The sequence below is a fragment of the Cherax quadricarinatus genome, chromosome 30 (assembly GCF_038502225.1).
Source record: "Cherax quadricarinatus isolate ZL_2023a chromosome 30, ASM3850222v1, whole genome shotgun sequence".
Classification (NCBI taxonomy): domain Eukaryota; kingdom Metazoa; phylum Arthropoda; class Malacostraca; order Decapoda; family Parastacidae; genus Cherax; species Cherax quadricarinatus.
This window is the reverse complement of record NC_091321.1, coordinates 2,292,065-2,318,008: the sequence shown is the minus strand read 5'-3', so window position 1 is coordinate 2,318,008 and position 25,944 is coordinate 2,292,065. Positions and strand designations below refer to the sequence as shown.

Genomic DNA, 25,944 nt, shown 5'->3' with positions numbered 1-25,944 from the left:
TTCCATATACCTGCAACATCTGCCACATTGCTCCTCTATCCACTCTATCATATGCCTTTTCTAAATCCATAAATGCAACGAAAACTTCTCTACCTTTATCTAAATACTGATCACATATATGCTTCAATGTAAACACTTGATCTACACATCCCCTACCCACTCCAAAGCCCCATGCTCATCCGAAATCCTACTCTCTGTCTTACCTCTAATTCTTTCAATAATTACCATACTGCACACTTTTCCTGGTATACTCAGTAAAGTTATTCCCCTATAATTTTTATAATCTCTTTTATCCCCCTTCCCTCTATATAAAGGAACTATACAAGCTCTCTGCCAATCCCTGGGTACCTTGCAGTCTTTCATACATTTATTAAACAAAAATACCAACCACTCCAACACTATCCCCACTTGCTTTTAACATTTCTGTCATGATCCCGTCAGTTCCAGCTGCTTTACCCCCTTTCATTCTACGTAATGCCCCACACACCTCCCCCGCACTCACATCCTGCTCTTGTTCACTCCTAAAAGATGTTATAACTCCCTGACCAGTATGTGAAATTACTGCCTCCCTTTCTTCATCGACATTCAAAAGTTCCTCAAAATATTCCTCCAGCTCCCCATCTACTAACTCCCCTACTCTGTTTTTAACTGACAAATCCATTCGTTCCCTAGGCTTTCTTAACTTGTTCATCTCACACCAAAATTTTTTCTTATTTTCATCAAAATTTCTTGACAGTGCCCTTCCCACTCTATCATCTGCTCTCCTTTTGCACTCTCTTCACCTTTCTTTTACTTTCCATATACTGTGCTCTTCTTATAACACTTCTTCTTTGTAAAAACCTCTCATAAGCTACCTTTTTTCTCTTTTATCACACTCTTTACTACATCAATCCACCAATCACTCCTCTTTCCTCCTGCACCCACCCTCCTATAACCACAAACTTCTGCCCCACATTCTAATACAGCATTTTTAAAACTAATGCCCAACATAACGAGGAAAGCTAATCTGAATACAGCAGACCATCGATTAAAACGTTTCTGCCATAAAGCAGTTAAAGAATTCGGTACTTTTTTTATTAGAACAACATGAGTTTTATTTACAGGCACACCCTGTTTATACAGCAAGTTAGGTTCCAGGCTACCGCTGTAAAGTGAAGCATAGCTTTTTTTTTCACTTTCAAATAAATACACTATCATATATTAAGTGAGGAACATAGCAAGGCCTTACGAATGCATATACAGTACACACATTACTTAGAATATTTTTGCCCTTAGCTTATAGCAAGTGGTGAATACATTTATTGTAAGAAGTCTGAATAAATGAAGAATGGGTAAAACCGAAAACTGCTGTATTAGCATAGCATTGTAAAGCAGGGCTCTCCTGAATGAAGGTGTAACTATAGAGCAAAATAATTAAAATCTGTACAAGAAGGCTAGTAATAGCTAATTTTACATAAATTACACATTACTATACCACTAACAGTCATTCACTTACTCTAGCTTTATTTACACAAATTTTGAATGCTTAGTGATTGATATTAGTGTGGAAAGTACAGTAAGTAAATGAAAAAGTGAAAGGATAACCTTGCAGCATCACCATGATAAATGTTTGTGTCTGAAGTTCACAGGACCACCATAGTATACACTGCTTATATATAAATTATCACCATGGGAGTCTCAGAAAAAACAACAAATGTGATTAAATTAGTTGTTTCCTGTATACCAGTCAATACATGCAGTTTTTATATCCTTTGCATCATCAGAGCTAAGATGTGAGGATACTGGAGACAATGTTTCTATACAAATTGAGAGGGCCTCCAAGATTTGTATATCCTTTGCTTCCTTCCCTTTGAATAATTAATGTTACAATGAAAGGAAACTAAATATAATATGAATAGAGTACCTTGTGTATAATGTATATCATATTCTTCTTTCAACAAACTAGCCATATCCCACTGAGGCGGGGTGGCCCAAAAGAAAAAACTAAAGTTTCTCCATTTAAATTTAGTAACGTATACAGAAGAGGTTATCAGCCCCTTGCTCCTGGCATTTTAGTCGCCTCTTACGACATACATGGCTCACGGAGGAAGAATTCTGCTCCACTTCCCCATGGAGGATACTGTGTATAATGTACATCAATTCAGTCGTTAAACTTCAATCTTGTGAAAATATATGAATTGCATATTCACGGTTGACAGAATCATCCCCTGCCCATAAGTGGCTCCTACGAGTGTTTACATGCCCTTATGCTTATCTTTCTTTGCATAATAAAGATAAAAAATGAAAAAAAACCTGGAAGTAATGTGTATACAGTACCTACTTCATATAAATTTGTGCATCAGTTTAGTTGATACACTTATATTTTGCAATAAACAAACAAGGACTTGTGATGGGGTGGTTGGCATTAGGGGTGGCTGATAACCTAACAATAATTACAACACATGCTGAGCCTAGAGAAGTTTTTCTCTTGATTTAATCACCTTTTAATGTTTTCTTGGATAGTTTGCTTTCATATTATGGTGGATATTACCCTGTGTATACTTTATTTTATTTTTTTTATTAACACACTGGCCGATTCCAACCAAGGCAGGGTGGCCCGAAAATGAAAAACTCTCATCATTCACTCCATCACTGTCTTGCCAGAAGGGTGCTTTACACTAAAGTTTTTAAACTGCAACATTAACACCCCTCCTTCAGAGTGTAGGCACTGTACTTCCCATCTCCAGGACTCAAGTCCGGCCTGCCGGTTTCCCTGAACCCCCTTCATAAATGTTACTTTGCTCACAATCCAACAGCACGTCAAGTATTAAAAACCATTTGTCTCCATTCACTCCTATCAAACACGCTCACGCATGCCCGCTGGAAGTCCAAGCCCCTCGCACACAAAACCTCCTTTACCCCCTCCCTCCAACCTTTCCTAGGCCGACCCCTACCCCGCCTTCCTTCCACTACAGACTGATGCACTCCTGAAGTCATTCTGTTTCGCTCCATTCTCTCTACATGTCCGAACCACCCCAACAACCCTTCCTCAGCCCTCTGGACAACTGTTTTGTAAATAAGAAATCTCATCTTGGCTGGTAAAACATGGCATTTTTATTGACGTTTGCAGGTGACAGTAGTTTTGGTAGAGACAGGTGAAAGTTGTGGCAAGTAATAGCTGTGGAACTGCCTGTCAGGTGTTTGCATAGGTACTGTACAGGATTACATCAACACTCCCTCACACATTTCCATATCAACAAGCAATGACTATAGCAAATAGAAAATTTAATTATTTTTTAGTTTTGATGCATTACAAAGCTTTAAGAAAAATTTGATTAAATTTTGTTTGGGGAGAGGTGAGGAGGATTCATTATGAACGTAACCCTATTTTTTTCTATACGGTGGAACCCCGGATTTCGCATGCACCGGATATCGGACGTTTCGGATTTAAAACACTTTTTTGGGCGAAATTTTGCTCTGGATTTCGTACCTTGTCCCGGGAATCATACTTATCAGACGTGTCTGCCTGCCAGGAAGCAGCCTCAGTCTGGCTCTGTCAATGGTTGAGTGAGCATTCATCCAAAACATTTCGCAATTTTTGTGCTTGCTTATTGACTGCAACTACGAAATAAGCAGCCATGGGCCCAAAGAAAGTTCCTAGTGCCAGCTCTTTGGTAAAGAAAGAGAGAAACACGAAAGAATTCAAGGAAGTGATTGAAGACAAATACAAAAGTGGCATACGTCTAGCCAAGCTTGCCAGGATGTATGGGAAGTCGAAATCAACAATCTGTTCCATCCTGGCAAAGAAAGTAGAAATCAAAGAAGCTAAAGTTGCAAAAGGGGTGAATTTGCTAACAGAGATCACAAACAAATGAAGATGTGGAGTTGTTGTTGTTGGGGTAGATCAATGAAAAATAGTTAGCGGAAGATAGTGTTGTGGAGGCAGTCATTTGCAAAAAGGCAAGGCAGATGCATGCGGATCTCGAAAAGAAAATGCCAGGAACGAGTGCTGCTGTTAGTGAATTTAAGGCCAGCAGAGGTTGGTTCGACAGATTCAAGAAGTGTAGTGGCATACACAGTGTTGTACGGCAGGGTGAGGCTGCAAGTTCAAACAAACCTGTGGCTGAAGAATTCATTGATGAATTCAAGGAGTATGTAGAGGCTGAAGGATTCCTCCCCCAACAAGTGTTCAACAGTGACAAAACAGGCCTTTTTTGGAAGAAAATGCCAAAGAGGACCTACATCACACAGGAGGAAAAAGCACTGCCAGGAGACAAGCCTATGAAAGAGAGGCTAACTCTTTTGTTCTGTGGTAACACTACTGGGGGTTTCAAATTGAAGCCTTTACTGGTGTATCACTCTGAAAATCCCAGTGTGTTCAAGAAAAAACAATATCATGAAGAGTAAATTATAAATTATGTATGATGTGGAGGGCTAATAATAAGGCATGGATCACGAGGCAAATTTTCATTGATTGGGTCCATGAAGTGTTGGGACCGAGTGTGAAAAAACACCTCTTGGAAAATAAATTGCCACTCAAGTGCCTCCTGGTACTGGACAATGCTCCTGCTCACCCTCCAGACTTGGAAGACCAACTGTTTAGAGACTTCAGTTTTATAACAGTGAAGTTCTTGCCTCCTAATACCATTCCTCTCATCCAGCCCATGGACCAGCAGGTCATTCCTAACTTCAAAAAACTCTACACCAAAGCAATGTTTCAAAGGTGCTTTGAAGTGACCTTGGATGCTGAACTGACCCTAAGAGAGTTCTGGAAGTATCATTTCAATATCCTCCATTGCATAAGCCTTATAGGTAAGGATTGGCAGGAAGTGACTGCCAGGACTTTGAACTATGCTTGGAGAAAATTGTGGCCAGAATGTGTCCTCGACAAGGATTTTGAAGGGTTTGAGGCCGACCCTGTCGACCCTATGCCTGTTGTGGAATGTACTGTGTCTTTGGGAAAGTCCATGGGGTTGGATGTGAGTGGCGAGGATGCGGAAGAGTTGGTGGAGGACCACAGGGAAGAGCTAACCACTGAAGAGCTGCAAGACTTTCAACTGGAATAGCAACAGACTGCAGCTGAGGAAATTGCTTCAGAGGGGAGGAAGAGAGAGGGAAGAAGGTGCCTTCTTCAGCGATTAAGGACATTTGTGCAAAGTGGAATGAGGTGCAAACTTTTGCTGAAAAATATCACCATGACAAAGCTGATAAAAGCCATATTTGCAATATGTTCGGTAACAATACCTTGTCCTATTTTAGGCAAATCTTAAAGAGACCCCAGAAACAGAGCTCTGGACAGATTTTTAGTGCGACAGAGGTCCAGTGACAACTAAAGACAAAGAAGGGAAGTAACCCTAGATAGGGCTTTGATACCTGAAGTTCTTATGGAGGGGGATTCTCCTTCCAAACAATAACCTCAGCTCTCTCTCCCCTCCTCACCTTCTTCATATGCCAACAAGAGTCTTCAATAAAGGTATGTAATATTCATTTATCATAAAAATTAGTCATATTTATTTCTTATTGTTTTCTGTATGTAAAACTATGGTTATTCTTTAAACAATGAATTTTTTGTGAATATTTTTGGGTGTCTGGAACGGATTAATTGGATTTACATTATTTCTCATTGAAAATATTACTTCGGTTTTCATACATTTCAGATTTAGAATGACCTTCTGGAACAGATTAATACGAAATCTGGGGTTCCACTGCATGTTCTTAAAGTTCGTATTTTACAATTTTTTTATAAGATGTCATTTTCAGGAACATAACTACTGTCTACTGTAAATTTAATCACAATCAATTACATTAATTATAAGCAACAAAAGTATTTATATCTATGTTACATTACCATAAATGTTTCAATAATCAAGTAACAACAAGTTTAAAATACAGTACATCAATTATTTCATTTTTTACCACATCAACCATCTCCCAATATGGCTGAATGCCTGTTTTTTTTTTACTTCATTACACCAAATAAATTTCCTTATAATATTTTTTTAATTAAACTGTCACTACATTAATAAGGTTATGCTGTTGAAGTGGCTAGTTTATTGTTCACCCAAAAGGGTTAATGAGAATACACTTAGATGCAATAAGCTTTCAATTAACCCCTTCGGTGTCGGTCCCATAATATTACAGCTTTAAACCCATTGTCAGTTCCATAATACTACGCCAAAATTCTGGAAGTTTCATAACTTTTGGGAGAAAGCTGGTAAGTCTATATATGAGGGAATGGATCTGTTTGGTCAGTGTGCCCAGTATAAAAAAAATACTGCAGCAAGCAGTGCATGACAAAAAAAAAAAAAAATAACTGCACCTGTTTTTGGTTTAAAACAGCAAATTTGCAGTGTATTTTTGAATGGTATTTATGATTGTATTCTCATTTTCTTGGTCTCATTTGATCAAATGGAAGGTATAGCACAGAAATAGAGGCGATTCTGAATGGTTTACCAAACATAAGTAGCTTGAAATTGATGTCAAAGTAGTGGAAATGTTTGATTTTTGATGATGTTCAAGAGTAAACATATCACAGTCACATGTCCAATACATATCAACTGGTGGGTCTAATATCCAGTCACAAATGAGTTGATATTATTTATACAATTATTACAATTGTGCAATACTATGAGTAACAGTAAATCATCTATTTTTGTGTGTGAATAAAAATTCAAAATGAAAAGCAAGTGTAATATGAGGGACCTGGACATGTGACTAATGAAGAGAGAAAATGTTATTTTAGTACCAGGAATGTTCGCACTGTTTATTCTGGCCCCTGTTTTGAAACTGGTCTTTCTTGAATTTTGTGTGAAATTAGCCAAATTAGTAAATTCTGATCACTTTTTTGAGTAGCTGAAATAGGTAAATGGACAGGTTCTTGTACTTAGCTGATAGAATAAAAAGAGCTCTAGTGAAATAGCTATGAGTTTGTTTGAGTGGAACAAAGGAATTGGCCCAAAATAGGTATCAAAGTGGATAAAAACGCTGATGCGTAAATATCGCCGAGGCCACTAACTTCCTGAGAATGTAATTCCCTTTTTTGTCTTCCATCAAATTTCGAACTTTTGGTTTCATTACCTTAGAAAAAGATTCTCTATCATTTCATAGGAAAAAATAATTTTTTTTCTTTGAAAATTCTCTGACACTATGAGCAAGTTTGCGAGCAAGGGGTCTCAACACTCAAAGGGTTAATACGAGAGGGTGCTTCCTAAAAATCTGCAATATCTTTAAATGTAAAGAATATAGGAGAAAATGGATTTAGGAAGTGAAATATTGGACAAGTGCAAAAAATGCTATTTCCTGCAGGCACTGCAAACTGGTGAAATATACTGTATATAATAACCATGAAACTTTATACCCTAGGTAGTAGGTTGGTAGACAGCAACCGCCCAGGGAGGTACTACCGTCCTGCCAAGTGAGTGTAAAACGATAGCCTGTAATTGTTTTACATGATGGTAGGATTGCTGGTGTCCTTTTTTCTGTCACATGAACATGCAAGATTTCAGGTATGTCTTGCTACTTCTACTTACACTTAGGTCACACTACACATACATGTACAAGCATATATATATACACACCCCTCTGAGTTTTCTTCTATTTTCTTTCTAGTTCTTATTCTTGTTTATTTCCTCATATCTCCATGGGGAAATGGAACAGATTTCTTCCACCGTAAGCCATGCGTGTTGTAAGAGGCGACTAAAATGCCAGGAGCAAGGGGCTAGTAACCTCTTCTCCTGTATATATTACTAAATGTAAAAGGAGAAACTTTCATTTTTCCTTTTGGGCCACCCCGCCTCGGTGGGATACGGCCGGTGTGTTGAAAGAAGAAAGAAAGAAAGAAACTATATACGTACTGCATGATCAAAGTAAACTGACGTCAAAGAGAGAACAGTAGCAACTATACCTGACCAAAGCATTTGCAAAAATTGCCATCATGGTCTCAATAAACCTGATCTGAGTAACTGAAAAGCATAACTTACAGGAAACCATTGGTCATGTCCAGTCACTAGAGCTTCCTGGTTCAGTATCAGTAGAGAGTACTTACCTCTTGAGCCTCCATGCAGTCATTGAGGAGGTTCATGAAAAGAGTAAAATATTTCAAAAACAGTTGAGATTTTGCTTCCATAAGGTCACCACGGTCGCTCTCCTCTGGCTGGAGTGGGAGGCCACGAAGCAAGGCAGCCACTGCTTCCATACATGCTTGATCTAGATCTCTACAGCATCCTGTTATATCATATTGCATATACAAGCTGGAAGAGATAAAATATATTTTATGATTATATTCATGCCAGTTTTAGGTCTTTTATATACAGGATGGCCCCCCACTTCACGACACTTCACTTTACAGCGATTTGTTAATATGGACATTTCAAGTTATGACCACAAATTCATTTATACGGCTCCTTAATTCAATATTGCAATGTCCGTGAGCCACTCTGTTTACATCCTCAATGAGCTTCATGTCTTCTGATTATGTCTGGAAACTTTTCTAAATTTCAAGTGTTTTACAGTTACTGTGCATATTATGCTTTTTTTTTTCAACAAAATGGCCATCTCCCACCAAGGCAGGGTGACCCAAAAAAGAAAGGAACACTTTCACCATCATTCACACAATATCACAATACTCTGATAATTGTGTGTACCTGTACTTAAATAAACTTACACACTGTGCTGGCATGTAGGTATACATTAAAATCACTAAGTGTGTCTCACTAGTGTTAAAGATGCTATAAGCATCATAATAATAATAATAATGTTGGAGTGTGAGCAGGGTAATATTTAGTGAAGGGATTCAGGGAAACCGGTTATTTTTATATAGCCGGACTTGAGTCCTGGAAATGGGAAGTACAATACCTGTACTCTAAAGGAGGGGTTCGGGATATTGACAGTTTGGAGGGATATGTTGTGTACCTTTATACGTATATGCTTCTAAGCTGTTGTGTTCTGAGCACCTCTGCAAAAACAGTGATTATGTGTGAGTGAGGTGAAAGAGTTGAATGATGATAAAAGTATTTTCTTTTAGGGTCACCCTGCCTCTGTGGGAGATGGCCGACTTGTTAAAAAAAAAAAAATAATAATAATAATAATAATAATAATAATAATAATAATAATAATCCCTCTCGGGTGCTTTACATTTTGTATATTACATTAATATAGACATTTTCATCAACCCATGTATAATACTTTTTCAAAATTATATAAAAAACACGCTACATATCATACAAACATAATATGTACAACCACAGTAGAACAAATTGACATAAAAATGATATATGGTAGCAAGGCAACTTGTAGGAGTAACAGAAAGAATTCCATTTTCTCTAGTCCAACACCAGAGAAGCTGTGTACATTATAGAATTACTGGGGTAACTGTTGAAAAATATTCCTTTCGTATGCCTTCACTCACAGTGTCAATCCCTCTCAAAATGGTGTGGTGCATGAAAATGGGAGTGTTGCTGCTATTTATTCTACTGCACCAACATGAAGACAACTTGTACACAATGTAAAGGGTTTGATTGGAGGGCAAAAGCTTCAAAAAATGTATGCAAAATGAACATGTATAAACCGGAATTAATACACATTTGTCTGTTTGTTTACATTCTCCACAACTCTCTTGTTTACAATGGCATCTAAAGGTAGTTGTTAGAAATGATTAAACTCAGTGAACAAGGAATGTCGATGGTAAAAATAATATTTTGTGAAAGTGTGGTAGCCAGGTAAGCTACCACACCTAACTTTCTGCAATAAATACTCACTTCTAACCCTACATTAAGACTACAAATATTTTAAAGTAGTAATGAGTGTACTGTATGTGTATTTTGCTTTTTTATTGGTTTTTAATGTCTAGTTCTAATGTTAACCCAATATATGACAGTAGAAACGTGTTACGAAGCATGTAATTATATGCACTTATAAGTAAACAAGTGATTTACTTCATGGTGGTAGCCTGGAACCTAACCTGCTGTACAAGTGGTGCCCTGCTGTATTGTTAACAGTTCTGGAAATTATTAAATATTACAGCACTTTAAACCCTCCACCATCAAGATACATCTCACAAAGCAAATAGTCACTCTTTCTGACGACAAAATATTCTTACCAAAATGCATGAGCGTGTTAGACAGGAGAGAGTGGAGGCAAATGTTATATATGACTTCACATACTTTTGAAGTGTGACTAAAGTAACATACAAAAAGGGTTTCTGGGAAACTAGTTAACTACACTTGAGCCCTGGAGATGGGAAGTACAGTGCCTGCTCTCTGAAGGAGGGGTGGAGATGAATTGCAGTTTTTTATCTGTAGTGTCAGCACACCTCTGGGAGGAAAGTCATAGAGTGAATGATGATGAAAGTATTTTTTTCTTTTTTAGGTCACCCTGCCTCAGTGGGATACAGCCGATGTGTTAATAAAAAATAACAAGAGAGAGCGTGTGAAAGACGAGAGAGACAGACCGAATAAGCGTGCGAGAGCGAGGGAGCAAGAGTGAGTGAGCTCGAGCATGAATGCGTGTGTGTGTGTGTGTGTGTGTGTGTGTGTGTGTGTGTGTGTGTGTGTGTGTGTGTGTGTGTGTGTGTGTGTGTGTGTGTGTGTGTGTGTGCGCGCACGCTCACCTATATGTGGTTGCAGGGGTCGAGTCATAGCTCCTGGCCCCGCCTCTTGACTGGTCGATACTAATTCACTCTCTCCCTGCTCCATGATATTTGTCATACCTCTTCTTAAAACTATTTATGGAACTTGCTTCCACTACTTCACTCTCCAGATTATTCCAGTTCCTGACAACTCTAAGACTAAAGAAATACTTCCTAACATCCCTATGACTCATCTGGGTTTTCAGCTTCCAATTGTGTCCCCTTGTTTCTGTATCCCATCTCTGAAACATTCGATCCTTGTCCACCTTGTCAATGCCTCTTAGTATTTTATACATTGTTATCATGTCCCTTCTATCCCTCCTATCCTCTAGTGTCATCAGGGTGAGTTCCCTTAACCTCTCCTCGTAAGACATACCCCTCAGTTCCGGGACTAATCGTGTTGCAAATTTTTGCACTTTCTCCAATTTCATGACAAGTTTGACTAAGTGAGGGTTCCATACTGGCGCTGCATATTCCAGTATAGGCCTTACGTACACTGTGTACAATGTTGTGAATGACTCCTTACTCAGATGTCTAAATGCCAATCTCAGGTTTGCCAATCTCCCATATGCTGCAGCAGTTATTTGATTGATGTGTGCCTCAGGGGACATGTTTGTTATAATGCGTACCCCAAGATCCTTTTCTTTAGCTGATGTTTGCAGCTGTTGGTTTCCTAACCTGTACTCCTTCTGCGGTCTTCTGTGTCCTTCCCCAATCTTCATGACTTTACACTTACTGGGGTTAAACTCTAGGAGCCATTTGTCGGACTATACTTGTAGTCTGCCCAGATCCCCTTGTAATCTTAACTGATCCTTGCCCACTTGTATTCTCCTCATCAGTTTCACATCATCAGCGAACAGTGACACTTCTGAATCTATTCCTTCCACCATGTCATTCACGTATACAAGAAACAGCACCGGGCCTCGGAATGAACCTTGTGAAACCCCACTCGACACATGCACCCACTCCGACACTTCAGCACGTACCAACACTCGTTGTTTCCTTCCTGTCAGGTATTCCCTGATCCATTGCAGTACTTTCCCTGTTATTCCTGCCTGCTCCTCTAATTTCTGCACCAGTCTCTTGTGTGGTACTGTGTCAAAAGCCTTCTTGCAGTCTAAAAACATGTAATTTACCCATCCCTCTCTCTCCTGTCTTACTTCTGTTACCTTATCGTAGAACTCAAGTAGATTTGTGACACAGGATTTCCCATCTCTGAAGCCATGCTGATTGTCATATATGAGCCCAATCTTTTCAATGTGTTCCACCACTCTTCTCCTGATAAACTTTCCCATGACTTTACATACTATACAAGTCAGTGACACTGGTCTGTAGTTTAACCCTTAAACCATCCAAACATAGATCTACGTTCACATGCGTAGCACTCCAACCTTGATTTTTCCCTATTTGAAAGCATGTAAAAAAAAAAATAGATCTACGTTCGGAGCCTGCTGCACATCAACGTAAATCTACGTTTGGACAGTTTAAGGGTTAATGCTGCCTGTCTGTCTCCTTTCTTAAAAATTGGAACTACATGTGCTGTCTTCCAGGCCTCAGGCAAATGCCCAGTTTCGATAGATTTACTGAAGATTGCCACTAGCGGCACACACAGTTCCTCTCCTCCCTTTCTCAGTATCCATGGAGATATGTTATCTGAGCCCACCGCCTTTGAGGTGTCTAGTTCGTCTAGCAGTTTCTTCACCTCTACCTTGGTTATGTGTATTGTGTTCAGCACCTTCTGGTGCACTTAACCTTCACAGTTTGCAGGAAGCATTCCTGACTCGATTGTGAATACTTCTCTAAATCTTGTGTTTAGTTCATCACATACTTCTTGGTCACTCTTCGTCAGCTTCCCTCCTCCTTTCCTCAGTCTGATTACCTGGTCCTTGACTGTTGTTCTTCTCCTAATGTGACTGTATAACAACTTTGGTTCAGATTTGGCTTTTGATGCTGTGTCATTCTCGTATTGCCTCTGGGCCTCTCTCCTTATCCCTGCATATTCATTTCTAGTTCTTCTGCTCAATTCCTTGTTCTCTCGAGTCCTTTGCCTTCTTTACCTTTTCCATGCTCCAGCACACTTGGCTTTGGCCTCTTTACACCTCCACTTAAACCATGGGCTCACTCGGGTCTTACCATTTTTTCTGTTGCCCTTTGGTATGAACCTCTCCTCCGAGTCCCTGCAGAGGAGTGTGTGTGCGTGCGTGTGTGTGTGCGTGTGTGTGCGTGTGTGTGTGCGTGTGTGTGTGTGTGTGTGCGTGTGTGTGCATGTGTGTGTGCGTGTGTGTGTGTGTACTCACCTAATTGTACTCGCCTAATTGTGGTTGCAGGGGTCAAGACTCAGCTCCTGGCCCCACCTCTTCACTGATCGCTACTAGGTCCTCTCTCTCTCTGCTTCCTGAGCTACATCATACCTCTTCTTAAAACTATGTATGGTTCCTGCCTCCACTACTTCACTTGCTAGGCTATTCCACTTCCTGACAACTCTATGACTGAAGAAATACTTCCTAACGTCCCTGTGACTCGTCTGAGTCTTCAGCTTCCAGTTGTGACCCCTTGTCCCTGTGTCCCCTCTCTGGAACATCCTATCTCTGTCCACCTTGTCTATTCCCCGCAGTATCTTGTATGTCGTTATCATGTCTCCCCTGACCCTTCTGTCCTCCAGTGTCGTCAGTCCGATTTTCCTCAACCTTTCCTCGTACGACATTCCCCTGAGCTCTGGGACTAGCCTTGTTGCAAACCTTTGTACTTTCTCTAACTTCTTGACGTGCTTGACCAGGTGCGGGTTCCAGACTGGTGCCGCATACTCCAGTATGGGCCTAACATACACAGTGTACAGTGTCTTGAACGATTCCTTATTAAGGTATCGGAACGCTATTCTCAGGTTTGCCAGGCGCCCGTGTGCTGCAGCAGTTATTTGGTTGATGTGTGCCTCCGGTGATGTGCTCGGTGTTATGGTCACCCAAAGGTCTTTCTCCCTGGGTGAGGTCTGCAGTCTTTGTCCACCTAGCCTATACTCTGTCTGCAGTCATCTTTGCCCCTCCCCAATCTTCATGACTTTGCATTTGGCTGGATTGAATTCGAGAAGCAAGTTACTGGACCACATGTCCAGCCTGTCCAGGTCTCTTTGCAGTCCTGTCTCATCCTCATCCGATTTAATTCTTCTCATCAACTTCACATCATCTGCGAACAGGGACACTTCGGAGTCTATTCCTTCCGTCATGTCATTCACATATATCAAAAATAGCACTGGTCCTAGAACTGACCCCTGTGGGACCTCGCTCGTCACAGGCGCCCACTGTGATACCTCTTCACGTACCATGACTCGTTGCTGCCTCCCTGTCAGGTATTCCCTGATCCATTGCAGTGCCCTCCCTGTTACATGCTCCTGATCCTCCAGCTTCTGCACTAATCTCTTGTGGGGAACTGTGTCAAAGGCCTTCCTGCAGTCTAGGATAACGCAATCTACCCACCCCTCTCTCTCGTGTCTTACTTCTGTTACCTTGTCATAAAACTCCAGGAGGTCTGTGATACACAATTTGCCTTCCATGAACCCATGCTGGTTTTCATTTATAATCTTGTTCCTTTCCAGGTGTTCGACCACTCTCCTCCTGATAATCTTCTCCATGACTTTGCACACAATACATGTCAGAGACACAGGTCTGTAGTTTAGCGCCTCGTTTCTGTTTCCTTTCTTAAATATGGGGACATTAGCTGTGTGTGTGTGCGTGTGTGTGTGTGTGTGTGTGTGTGTGTGTGTGTGTGTGTGTGTGTGTGTGTGTGTGTGTGTGTGTGTGTGTGTGTGTGTGTGTGTGTGTGTGTGTGTGTGTGGTGTGTGTGTGTGTGTCATGTGTGTGTGTCGTGTGTGTGTGTGTCATGTGTGTGTCTCGTGTGTGTGTGTGTCGTGTGTGTGTGTGTATGTGTGTGTCGTGTGTGTGTATGTGTATGTGTGTGTGTGTCGCGTGTGTCGTGTGAGTGTGTCGTGTGTGTGTGTGTGTGTGTGTGTGTGTGTGTGTGTGTGTGTGTGTGTGTGTGTGTGTGTGTGTGTGTGTGTGTGTGTGTGTGTGTGTGTGTGTGTGTGTGTAATTATGTGTCGAATAATGTGTGGGTTTATTATGTGTCTGAAAAGTAGGTGGCTTGTGCTTGGAGTGTAATGTAGATTCTCAGTTGTCACTTGTGTCCACAACCTCTTGTGACCTGACTCCCACCCTCCTGAGACTTACGCTCACCTACTTACAATGTTGCCTATGCTCGACCTGCTTATAATAAGTTAATTGCCTTGTTCAATGGATTACCTTATTGAATACTTGAGTGCCTATTCTTTATCATGCTATGGGAGTTAGACCATTCACATTCAGCTTGGTGGTTAATTGGAACCTGGAACCCCACACCCAAACAACCACTCATAGGTGATACAGTACTTGTAGTGCAGCTGTAGCACTGTAGATTGTCCAGCTCGATGTGACGTCCTGGCGTAGATCCAGCTCGATGTACGTCCTGGCGTAGATCCACCTCAATTTCTTCTCGTTAATAATGTACCCTATTCACTGTATTTCTCTCACTGGTCACACGATTGTTTCACTTTATTATCTTTCTTGGGTGACACTTGACAACGTCGCCTTACACACTAGCCTGCCCACTCTGCGCCACAACGTTTTTATTTTCTAGATCACTTACAAAATTGTGGCTCTCCCCACACTTATGTGGCTCAGGCAGATTAAAAATCACTTCTAGGATTGTTCACTACCCTGACACACTTAGCAACCCTTGCAGAACACTTGGGTAGCCCTCAAAAACACTTATATTCCTGGAGCATGGAAGGCATGACTAGCGCGCTCGCTGTCCCTACTGTGTGGGTGTGTGTGGGTGTGAGTGGGTGTGTGTGGGTGTGTGTGGGTGTGTGGGTGTGTGTGGGTGTGTCGTGTGTGTACGTGCATGCGTGCGTGAGCATATTTCTAACATGCTGGCAGACTCCCACCAAGGTAGCATGAATAAAAAAAGAAACACTTTCACCATCATTCACACTATCGCTCTCTTGCGATTGTCACACAAATACGATAGTTCAGATGTTCCTCCAAACAGCAAATATCCCAAACACCTCCTTCAGAGTGCAGGCACTGTGCTACCTGCCTCCACAATTCAAGTCTGGCTAACCAGTTTCCCTGAATCCCTTCATAAAATGTTACCTTGCTCACACTCCAACAGCTCATCAGTTCCCAAAAACCATTTGTCTCCCACTCAGTCTTATCTAACACATTCACATGTGCTTGCTTTATGTCCAAGTCGTGCTTTACCTCCTCCCTCCATCCTTTCCTAGGAGAACCCCTACCCTGCCTTCCATCCACAACAGATTTATAAACTTTCCAAGACATTCTATTTAGCTTCATCCTCTATGAATGACCAAACCACCTCAACAACCCCTCCTCAGCCTTCTGAAATACTTTTAGTAACACCACACCTCCTAATTTCCAAACCACAAATTCCCTGAAAATATTTACACCCCACATTGCCCTCAGACATGACATTTCCACTTCCTCCAACCTCCTCTTCGCTGCAACATTCACAGCCCTTGCTTCACACTGACATAAGTGTGTTGGTACTACTATGCACTCATACATTTCCCTCTTTACCTCCTTGGTTAACATTCTTCGACTCCACAGATACCTCAATGCAGCAACTCCCTTTTTTCCCTTCATCATTTATATGGTTTACCTCCTCTTTCATATACCCATCCACTGACACATCCACTCCTAAATGCCTGAACACATTCACTTCCTCCATTCTCCTTCCAATCTGATATCAAATTTTTCATTAGCTAACTCATTTGATACTTTCGTCACCTTACTCTTATCTATGTTCACTTTTGACTTCCTAAACACACACATATGCTGTCAACATCTAAGCCAAAGGATAAGGGCTATCCCATTAGTATCACTAGAATAAATGCTTAGAAAAACAAACATGCAGTTTGAATAAGATCCTGAAAGTTTAACAAATTCTATAAACCTTATGCATTCCTTCAGAGCAACAGAGATATTCTCATTAACCCTTTGACTGTTTTGATCGTATATATACATCTTACGCGCCACTGTTTCGGACGTATTTAACCTGTAAACGGTCCAAACGTATATATACGTTCACTACTGTACTGCCCCAACTTTTCTGAGAAAAAAAAAAGTTGTTTTTTAATAGGAAAAAAGAGCATATGGTACCCAGGCATCCAGAATTATTTTAATATGGTGTACAGTGAGTGCTCACACCCATTCTCACATGTCTAGGCAACTCAGGCTTATCATGGCAATGTTAAATATAGGACACATAAAACGTATATATACGTTTGGGGCACTAGTGGTAAAAACGTATATATACATTTGGACCGTTTATGGGTTAAACGCCTAAATTCTAGCAGCTTCAAATCAAGTAGGAGAAAGCTGATAGGCCCACATGTGAGAGAATGGGTCTGTGTGGTCAGTGTGCACCACATAAAAAAAATCCTGCAGCATGCAGTGCATGAGAAAAAAACTGAACTTTTTTTTTTTATTAAAACGCTGACTTTGAGGTGTACTTTCGTACAGTATTTATCGTTGTATTCTCGTTTTCATGGTCTCACATGATAAAATGGAAAACATATTGCAGAAATAGAGATGATTTTGATTACTTTCTCGATGAAAATGACCTTGAAATTGAGCTCAAAGTAGTGGAAATGTTCAATTTTTACCAATGTTCAAGAGTAAGCAACTCATACCACACGTCCAATACACATTAAGTGGGGAGTCTAATATTCTTTCACTAGTGCACTGATATTATTTATACAATTTTTACAATAATGCAGTAGTCTGCATAACAGTAAATTTTGTATGAATAAAAAATCAAAATAGAAAGTAATAGCAACATGAGAGGGGCCTAGAGAAGTGACTAATGAAGAGAGGATATGTTATTTTAGTGCCAAGAATGTCTACATAGTTTATTCTGGACCCTATTCTGAAATTGGCATCTTTTTTATTTTGCATAAAATTGGCCAAATTGCCAATTTCTGACCACTTTATTGGGTAGTTCAAATCGGTAAATGGGTGGTTTCTTGTACTCAACTGATAGAAAAAATGGAGTTCTAAAGAAATAGCCATGAGTTTATTCAACTGGAACAACAGAACTGGTCAAAAACAGGGCTCAAATTCGGCAAAATCACCGATGAGTTTATGTCGCCAAAACCACTAAATTCGCGGGAGCGTAATTCTGTGAGTTTTCGACCAAATTTCATACTTTTGGTGTCATTACCATCGGAAGAAGATTCTCTATCATTTAATAAGAAAAAATAATTTTTTTTTTTTTAAATTCTGCAACACAGAATAACAGTTTCAGAAAGGGGCTTACGACAGTCAAAGGGTTAATAAGATTTTGTGGGAAATGGCCATTGAATAAAAGACTCAATTAAACTATACTATTATGGTGCAAATTCAGGCTATATAAAAAACTCACAATCATTTTTAAGTAACTTACTTGGAAACTGAAGTTACATCAATAGTCCCTGGTGGAGCAATTTGGTGAGAATTACCCATAACCCAGTCAGTGAGGTAGTCAACCATCTTATTGCGAAATTTCATCTCTTGGCGAAACGCAAGGTCGTCTCTCCTTTGCATCATTACTTCTACTAGCTGACAAAGTTTGGTCTTAATGTGTAATGTATGGACTGTAATGTCCAAGTGTCGAACATACCTAACAAAGAAAATTATTATTATTCTAATTACCTCCGAAACAAAAGAACACATTGAGAGCTCTAATTATAAGATACACTCAATAACACAGCAGAAACAAAGAAAATTTTGAAAGCCACACTGGAATGACCATTAGCAGTTTTTACTTATCTCTTCTCTGCTTATAACATCACATAACATTCAGAATCACTATTAATTCCAATGAAACTGCATTTCAACACAAATAAAACATGCATTTCTGTTTCATGAACACTGGGGAGCCCACCTGGAATAACCTACACTTCATTCACTCTGATATTTGTCACATTCTAGGTGGGCTTCCCAGGGCCACACCGGAGAAAAGTGCTCACACACACTAAAATATTTCTCTAACATTATTTCTTTAATTTTAATATTAGCTTTCAATTATACCTTTGATGAGTTTTGAGTCTTACTACTCTCGGAGCCTGGCCATGACCCAGGCCATATATAAACCCAATGAAATTAGAAATAATGTATTTCTTTATTGGACTGCAATCTATCAATCCTTTTATTAGCATTTCGTCAGTTTCTTTTAAGCCAGCAGCAGATGAAATAACACATTACAATATATCAGAAACAAAATAAATTTTCATTCAGCTTTAAGTACATTATATATGTGAGGCAAGAGATGTCCACCAATTAATATAAATGAAATTTAGCAGCTTTGAATGCTTGGAGGAGACTGGATGAACCACTCACCTAGCCAAAACACGAAGTGAGGAAATGGATAAACAAACACATGGCAGGATGTAATGGATACTGACAGGTACAAGGTCATGGGTACAGAAAGACACAGTGACATAATGTAATAGATACTAACAAGACCAACACATTGAGACAATATATTTACCTCACTATTGCCAACATCATAGGTTCAATAGATGTAACACCCAGATGCTCAGAAGGATGATCTGTCTTGTTCTCTAACACATTTTTCATTATGAATATTATATGTTCAATAAACTGGGTGTTAAGTTCACTTACAATTACCTGAAACACAAGGAAACACATTAGTAATACAGTATGATAGAAAAGAACTAATAATATCCAGTATTATAAATACATGTATGTACATCTGTAATTAATACAGCATATAATGAATATGTTAGCAGTAGGTTCTAGGTACTAGGTTGGTAGACAGCAACCACCCAGGTAGGTATTACCATCCTGCCAACTGAGTGTAAAACGAAAGCCTGTAATTGTTTTGCATGATGGTAGGATTGCTGGTGTCCATTTTTCTGTCTCATGAACATGCAAGCTTTCAGGTACGTCTTGCTACTTTTACTTACACTTAGGTCACACTACACATACATGTACAAGCATATATACATACATACATACCCCTCTGGGTTTTCTTCTATTTTCTTTCTAGCTCTTTTTCTTGTTAATTTCCTCTTATCTCCACGGGGAAGTGGAACAGAATTCTTCCTCCGTAATCTATGCGTGTCGTAAGAGGCGACTAAAATGCCAGGAGCAAGGGGCTAGTAACCCCTTCTCCTGTATATATTACTGAATGTAGAAGGAGAAACTTTCATTTTTCCTTTTGGGCCACCCCGCCTCGGTGGGATACGGCCAGTTTGTTGAAAGAAGAAGATTAGCAGTAGGTTGGTAGACAGCAACCGCCCAGGGGGGTACTACCGTCATGCCAAGTGAGTGTAAAACGAAAGCCTGTAATTGTTTTACATGATGGTAGGATTGCTGGTGTCTTTTTTCCTGTCTCTTAAACATGCAAGATTTCAGGTACGTCTTGCTACTTCTACTTACACTTAGGTCACACTACACATACATGTACAAGCATATATATATATACACCCCTCTGGGTTTTCTTCTATTTTCTTCCTATTTCTTGTTCTTGTTTATTTTCTCTTGTCTCCATGGGGAAGTGGAACAGAATTCTTCCGCTGTAAGCCATGCGTGTTGTAAGAGGCGACTAAAATGCCGGGAGCAAGGGGCTAGTAACCCCTTCTCCTATATAAATTACTAAATTTAAAAACAGAAACTTTCGTTTTTCTTTTTGGGCCACCTTGCCTTGGTGGGATACGGCCGGTTTGTTAAAAAAAAAAAAAAAAAAAAAAAAACATCCAAGACTTCAAGTACATCTTGCTACTTCTTCTTACACTTAAGTCACACTACACAAGCACGTACATGTTTAAGTACACACTCATCAGAGTTTTCTTTGATTTCATCTTAATAGTTCTTATTCTTATTGCTTTTCCTTTCATACTGGTGGGAAAGTGGAATAAGAATCTTTCCTACGTAAGCCATCTGTGTTGTAAAAGTCAACTAAAATGCCAGGAACAATGGGCTAGTAACCCCTTTTCCCATATACCTTACTAAAAAGAAAAAGAAGAAAACCGTCAAAGTGAGATGTTTGAATGTGCATGGATGCTGTGCGAATGATGCGTAAGAGATGATTGTGGATGTTATGAACGAAAAGAAGCTGGATGTCCTGGCTTTAAGTGAAGCAAAGCTGAAGGGGATAGGAGAGTTTCAGTGGGGAGAAATATATGGGATTAGGTCTGCAGTTTCAAATAGAGTTAGAGCTAAAGAATGAGTAGCAATAATGTTGAAGGATAAGTTATGGCAGGAAAAGAGGGAATATAAATGTATAAACTCAAGGATTATGTGGAGTAAAATAAGGGTTGGATGTGAAGAGTGGGTTACAGTAAGCATTTATGCACCTGGAGAAGAGAGAAGTGTAGAGAGAGAGAGATTTTGGGAAATGTTGAGTGTGAGGGGAGTTTTGAACCAAGTGAGAGAGTACTTATGGTTGGGCATCTCAATGCTAAAGAGGGTAAAAATGTTGTGGAGGGAGTAGTAGGAAAATTTGGGGTGCCAGGGGTAAATGAAAATGGGGAGCCTTTAATTGACCTATGTGTAGAAAGAGGTTTGGTAATAAGTAATACATATTTTATGAAAAAGAGGATAAATAAGTATACAAGATATGATATAGCACTATGCATTGGTGGATAAAAGGTTGATGAGTAGTCTTCAGGATGTACATGTTTATAGAGAGGCAACTGATATATCAGATCATTATTTAGTTGTAGCAACAGTTAGAGTAAGAGGTAGGAAAGGGAAATGGCAAAGGAAAATGGCAACAGCAAGTAAGAGAGAGGTGAAAGTGTATAAACTAAGGGATGAGGAAGTTAGGGTGAGATATAAACAACTATGGGCAGAAAGGTGGGATAGTGCAAGTATGAGTAGAGAGGGATGGGGTTGATTAGGGCTGGAATAGTTTTAAAAATGCATTATTAGAATGTGGGGCAGATGTTTGTGGCTATAGGAAAGTGGGTGCAGGAGAAAAGAGGAGTGATTGGAGGAATAATGAAGTACAGGGTGTGACAAAAGAGAAAAAGGTAGCTTATGAGAGGTTTTAACAAAGCAGAAGTGTTATAAGAAGAGCAGAGTATATGGAGAGTAAAAGAAAGGTGAAGAGAGTGGTGAGAGTGCACAAAAGGAGAGCAGATGACAGAGTGGTAGAGGCACTGTCAAGAAATTTTGATGAAAATAAGAAAAAGCTTTGGAGTGAGAAACAAGTTAAGAAAGCCTAGGGAATGAATGGATTTGTCAGTTTAAAACAGTGTAGGGGAGTTAGTAGATGGGAAGCTGTAGGTATTGGGCAGTTGGCGGGAATATTTTGAGGAACTTTTAAATGTCGATGAGAAAGAGGTGGTAATTTCATGCACTGGCCAGGGAGGTATAACATCTTTAAGGAGTGAAGAAGAACAGGATGTGAGTGTGGGGGAGATGAGTGAGGTATTACATGGAATTAGATGGGGTAAAGCAGCTGGAACTGATGGGATCATGACAAAAATGTTAAGAGCAGGGGGATACTATAGTGTTGGAGTGGTTCGGATTTTTGTTTAATAAATGTATGAGAGAAGGGAACGTACCTAGCGATTGGCAGAGAGCATGAATAGTTCCTTTATATAAAGGGAAGGGGTACAAAAGAGATTGTAAAAATTATAGGGGAATAAGTTTACTGAGTATACCAGGAAAAGTGTACGGTAGGGTTATTATTGAAAGAATTAGAGGTAAGACAGAGAGTAGGATTGCGGATGAGCAAGGAGGATTAAAGAATGGGTAGGTGATGTGTAGACTAAGTGTTTACATTGAAGTATATATGTAAACAGTATGTAGATAAAGGTAGGGAAGTTTTCATTTCATTTATGGATTTAGAAAAGGCATATGACAGAGTGGATAGAGGAGCAATATGGCAGATGCTGCAAATATATAGAATAGGTAGTAAGTTAATAAATGTTGTAAAGAGTTATTATGAGGATAATAAGCCTCAGGTTAAGGTGTGAAGAACAGAGGGAGAGTACTTCCCGGTAAAAGTAGGTCTTAGCTAGGGATGTATAATGTCACCATGGTTGTTTAATACATTTATAGATGGGGTTGTGAAGGAGGTAAATGCCAGGGTGTTGGGGAGAGAGGTGGGTTTAAATTATGGGGAATCAAATTCAAAATGGGAGTTGACACAGTTACTTTTTGCTGATGATACTGTGCTTATAGGAGATTCTAAAGAAAAGTTGCAAAGGTTAGTGGATGAGTTTGGGAGGGGGTGTAAAGGTAGAAAGTTGGAAGTGAACATAGATAAGAGTACGGTGATGAGGGTAAGGAACAATTTAGATAAAGAAAAATCCGATATCACATTGCAGAGACGGAGTATAGAAGAAGTGAACATTTTCAGAGATTTGGGAGTTGACTTGTCAGCGGATGGGTTTATGAAAGATTAGCTTAACCATAGAACTGATGAAGGAAAAGAGGTGAGTGGTGCATTGAGGTATATTTTTTTTTTTTTTAACAAGTCGGCCATCTCCCACCGAGGCAGGGTGACCCAAAAAGAAAGAAAATCCCCAAAAAGAAAATACTTTCATCATCATTCAACATTTTCACCTCACTCACACATAATCACTGTTTTTGCAGACATGCTCAGAATACAACAGTTTAGAAGTATATACGTATAAAGATACACAACATATCCCTCCAAACTGCCAATATCTCAAACCCCTCCTTTAGAGTGCAGGCATTGTACTTCCCATTTCCAGGACTCAAGTCCGGTTATATAAAATAACCGGTTTTCCTGAATCCCTTCACTAAATATTACCCTGCTCACACTCCAACAGCTCGTCAGGTCCCAAAACGCTAAATATTGTTCACACCAGTATAGACACAAATGTATAAATGCCTATATTTAATTTCACAAATCTAGTAAAACAGATAGTACTGAAGATAAGATAAGATAAGATAAGATAAGATTTCGTTCGGATTTTTAACCCCGGAGGGTTAGCCACCCAGGATAACCCAAGAAAGTCAGTTCGTCATCGAGGACTGTCTAACTTATTTCCATTGGGGTCCTTAATCTTGTCCCCCAGGATGCAACCCACACCAGTCGACTAACACCCAGGTACCTATTTGCTGCTAGATGAACAGGACAATAGGTGTAAGGAAACGTGTCGAAATGTTTCCACCCGCCGGGAATCGAACCCGGGCCCTCCGTGTGTGAAGCGGGAGCTTTAGCCACCAGGCCACCGGGCCACTCATATTACTCAAATTATTTTCAGAGTAAGGTCTAAAAACTTGTTTTACTTCTTGTGTATGACAAAAATATTGCTCATGAATAGATCTGGAAATTAGTAACGTGAACTGTATTTAACCCTTTCAGCATCTGTCATGTAGAACTACATCACTGAGGCCAGGGTCCCTCAAGTAGTTGCACATCATGAGCTCAGCTCACTCAGGTAAGCTGTGAGTGGCAAATTTTAGCCTAGATGTAAGAGAATGGGTCTGCATGGTGAGTGTACACAGTATAAAAACTTCTTGCACCCGCACAGTGCATAATAGAAAAAGCAAAACTCTGTGTAATTGGTTTAAAACAGCAATTTTCAGATCTTTTATAGCATGGTTTTTATGGTTTTATTGACTGTTTCTTGGTATCATTTAATAGAAAGGCAGACATATTACTGAAATAGGGATGATTTTGGTTGGTTTCGTAAGCAAAAGTAGCTTGATATTTGGTTCAGTGGTAGAAATGTTCAATTTTGCCAATTTTCCTGAGGACAGGTAAGGGCCCCCATCACTACCTGGTCAGTTGAGTGAGTTTTTAACCCTTTGAGGGTCGAGAGGCCATCTCCCAAACTTGTTCTCAGGGTCGAAAAATTTTTGAAAAAAATAAATTATTTTTTCTTATGAAATGATAGAGAATCTTTTTCCGACTATAATGACACCAAAAGTATGAAATTTAACCCTTTCAGGGTCAGCAGGCCCTCTCAGAGACTTGTTCTCAGGGTCGCCCAAATTTCAAAAACAAAAAAAAACAAAATTTTTTCTTATGAAAAGATAGAGAATCTTTTCCCAATCATAATGACACCAAAAGTATGAAATTTGATGGAAAACTTACGGAATTATGCTCTCGCAAAGTTAGCAGTCTTGAGGATGTTTACGCATCGGCGATTTTGCCCACTTTGAGCCCTATTTTCAGCCAATTCCAGTGTACTTGTCGACAAAAATCATAACTATTTCGCTAGAACTCCATTTTTTCTATCGAATGAGTACAAGAAACCATCCATTTACCGATTTCAACTATCCAATACAGTGGTCAGAATTTAGCAATTTTGCCAATTTCACACAAATTTCAAAAGATGCCAATTTCCGAATAGGGTCCAGAATAAACAAGAAAGACATTTCTGGCAGTAAAATAAAATTTCCTCTGTTCATTAGTCACGTCCACACGCCCCTCTTACATTCTTTTGCTTTCCACTTTGAATTTTTATTCTCACAAAAAAATAGAAGATTTCCTGTTATGCAGACTACTGCATTAGTGTAGAAATGGTATAAGTAATATCAGCACATTTGTGAAAGAATATTAGACTCACCAGTTGACGTGTATTGGACGCATAGCATGATTTGTTTACTTTTGAACTTTGGTAAAAATCGAACATTTCTGCTACTTTGAGCTCAATTTCAAGGTACTTTTCTTCGTAAAACCAGTCAAAATCATCTCAATTTCTGTAAAATGTCTTCCATTCTATAAAATGAGACCAGGAAAGCTAGAATACAACAATAAATACCATACGAAAATACAGTGCAAAGTCGCTGTTTTAATCCAAAAACACGGTCAAAGTTTTTTTTTTCTCATTACGCACTGTGTGCTGCAGGATTTCTTTTATACCGCGCACACTGACCACATAGACCCATTCTTTCATATGTAGGCCTACCAGCTTTCTCTCACTAGATTTGAGGGCGCTAGAATTTAGGCGTACTAGTACGTCAAAAACCCTGGTGCGTAAGCCGTACTAGTAGGGCCGAAACCCTCAAAGGGTTAAATAAAAACTTAGGGAATTATGCTCTCATGATGTTAGCAGTCTCAAAGTGGGCGATTTTGCCCACTTTGTGCCCTATTTTCAGCCAATTCCAATGTTGCAGTTGACCAAAATCATAGTTATTTCCCTAGAACTCCATTTGTTCTATCGAATGAGTACAAGAATCCACCCATTTACTGATTTCATATACCCAATAAAGTGGTCAGAAATTGGCAATTTGGGCAATCTCACACAAATTTCAAAAGATGCCAATTTCAAAATAGCGTCCAGAATAAACAAGACA

General features: G+C 39.6%; 1 protein-coding gene across 10 annotated transcripts in view; it reads right to left on the bottom strand.

The window, feature by feature from the left end:
* The window catches only part of Nf1 (neurofibromin 1), a 644,633-nt gene that overhangs the window by 408,260 nt on the left and 210,429 nt on the right, over positions 1–25,944 (bottom strand). For all 10 annotated transcript variants that reach the window (XR_011392599.1, XM_053781766.2, XM_053781772.2 and 7 more), the window contains 3 exons: positions 19,184–19,323; positions 18,098–18,313; positions 8,024–8,228 (listed from right to left, as the gene is read on the bottom strand). Coding sequence is in view for 9 of the 10 variants with exons in the window: in XM_053781766.2 (XP_053637741.1) it covers positions 8,024–8,228; positions 18,098–18,313; positions 19,184–19,323 (561 nt within the window). In the remaining variant the exon portion in view is untranslated. The remainder of the gene's footprint in view (positions 1–8,023; positions 8,229–18,097; positions 18,314–19,183; positions 19,324–25,944) is intronic.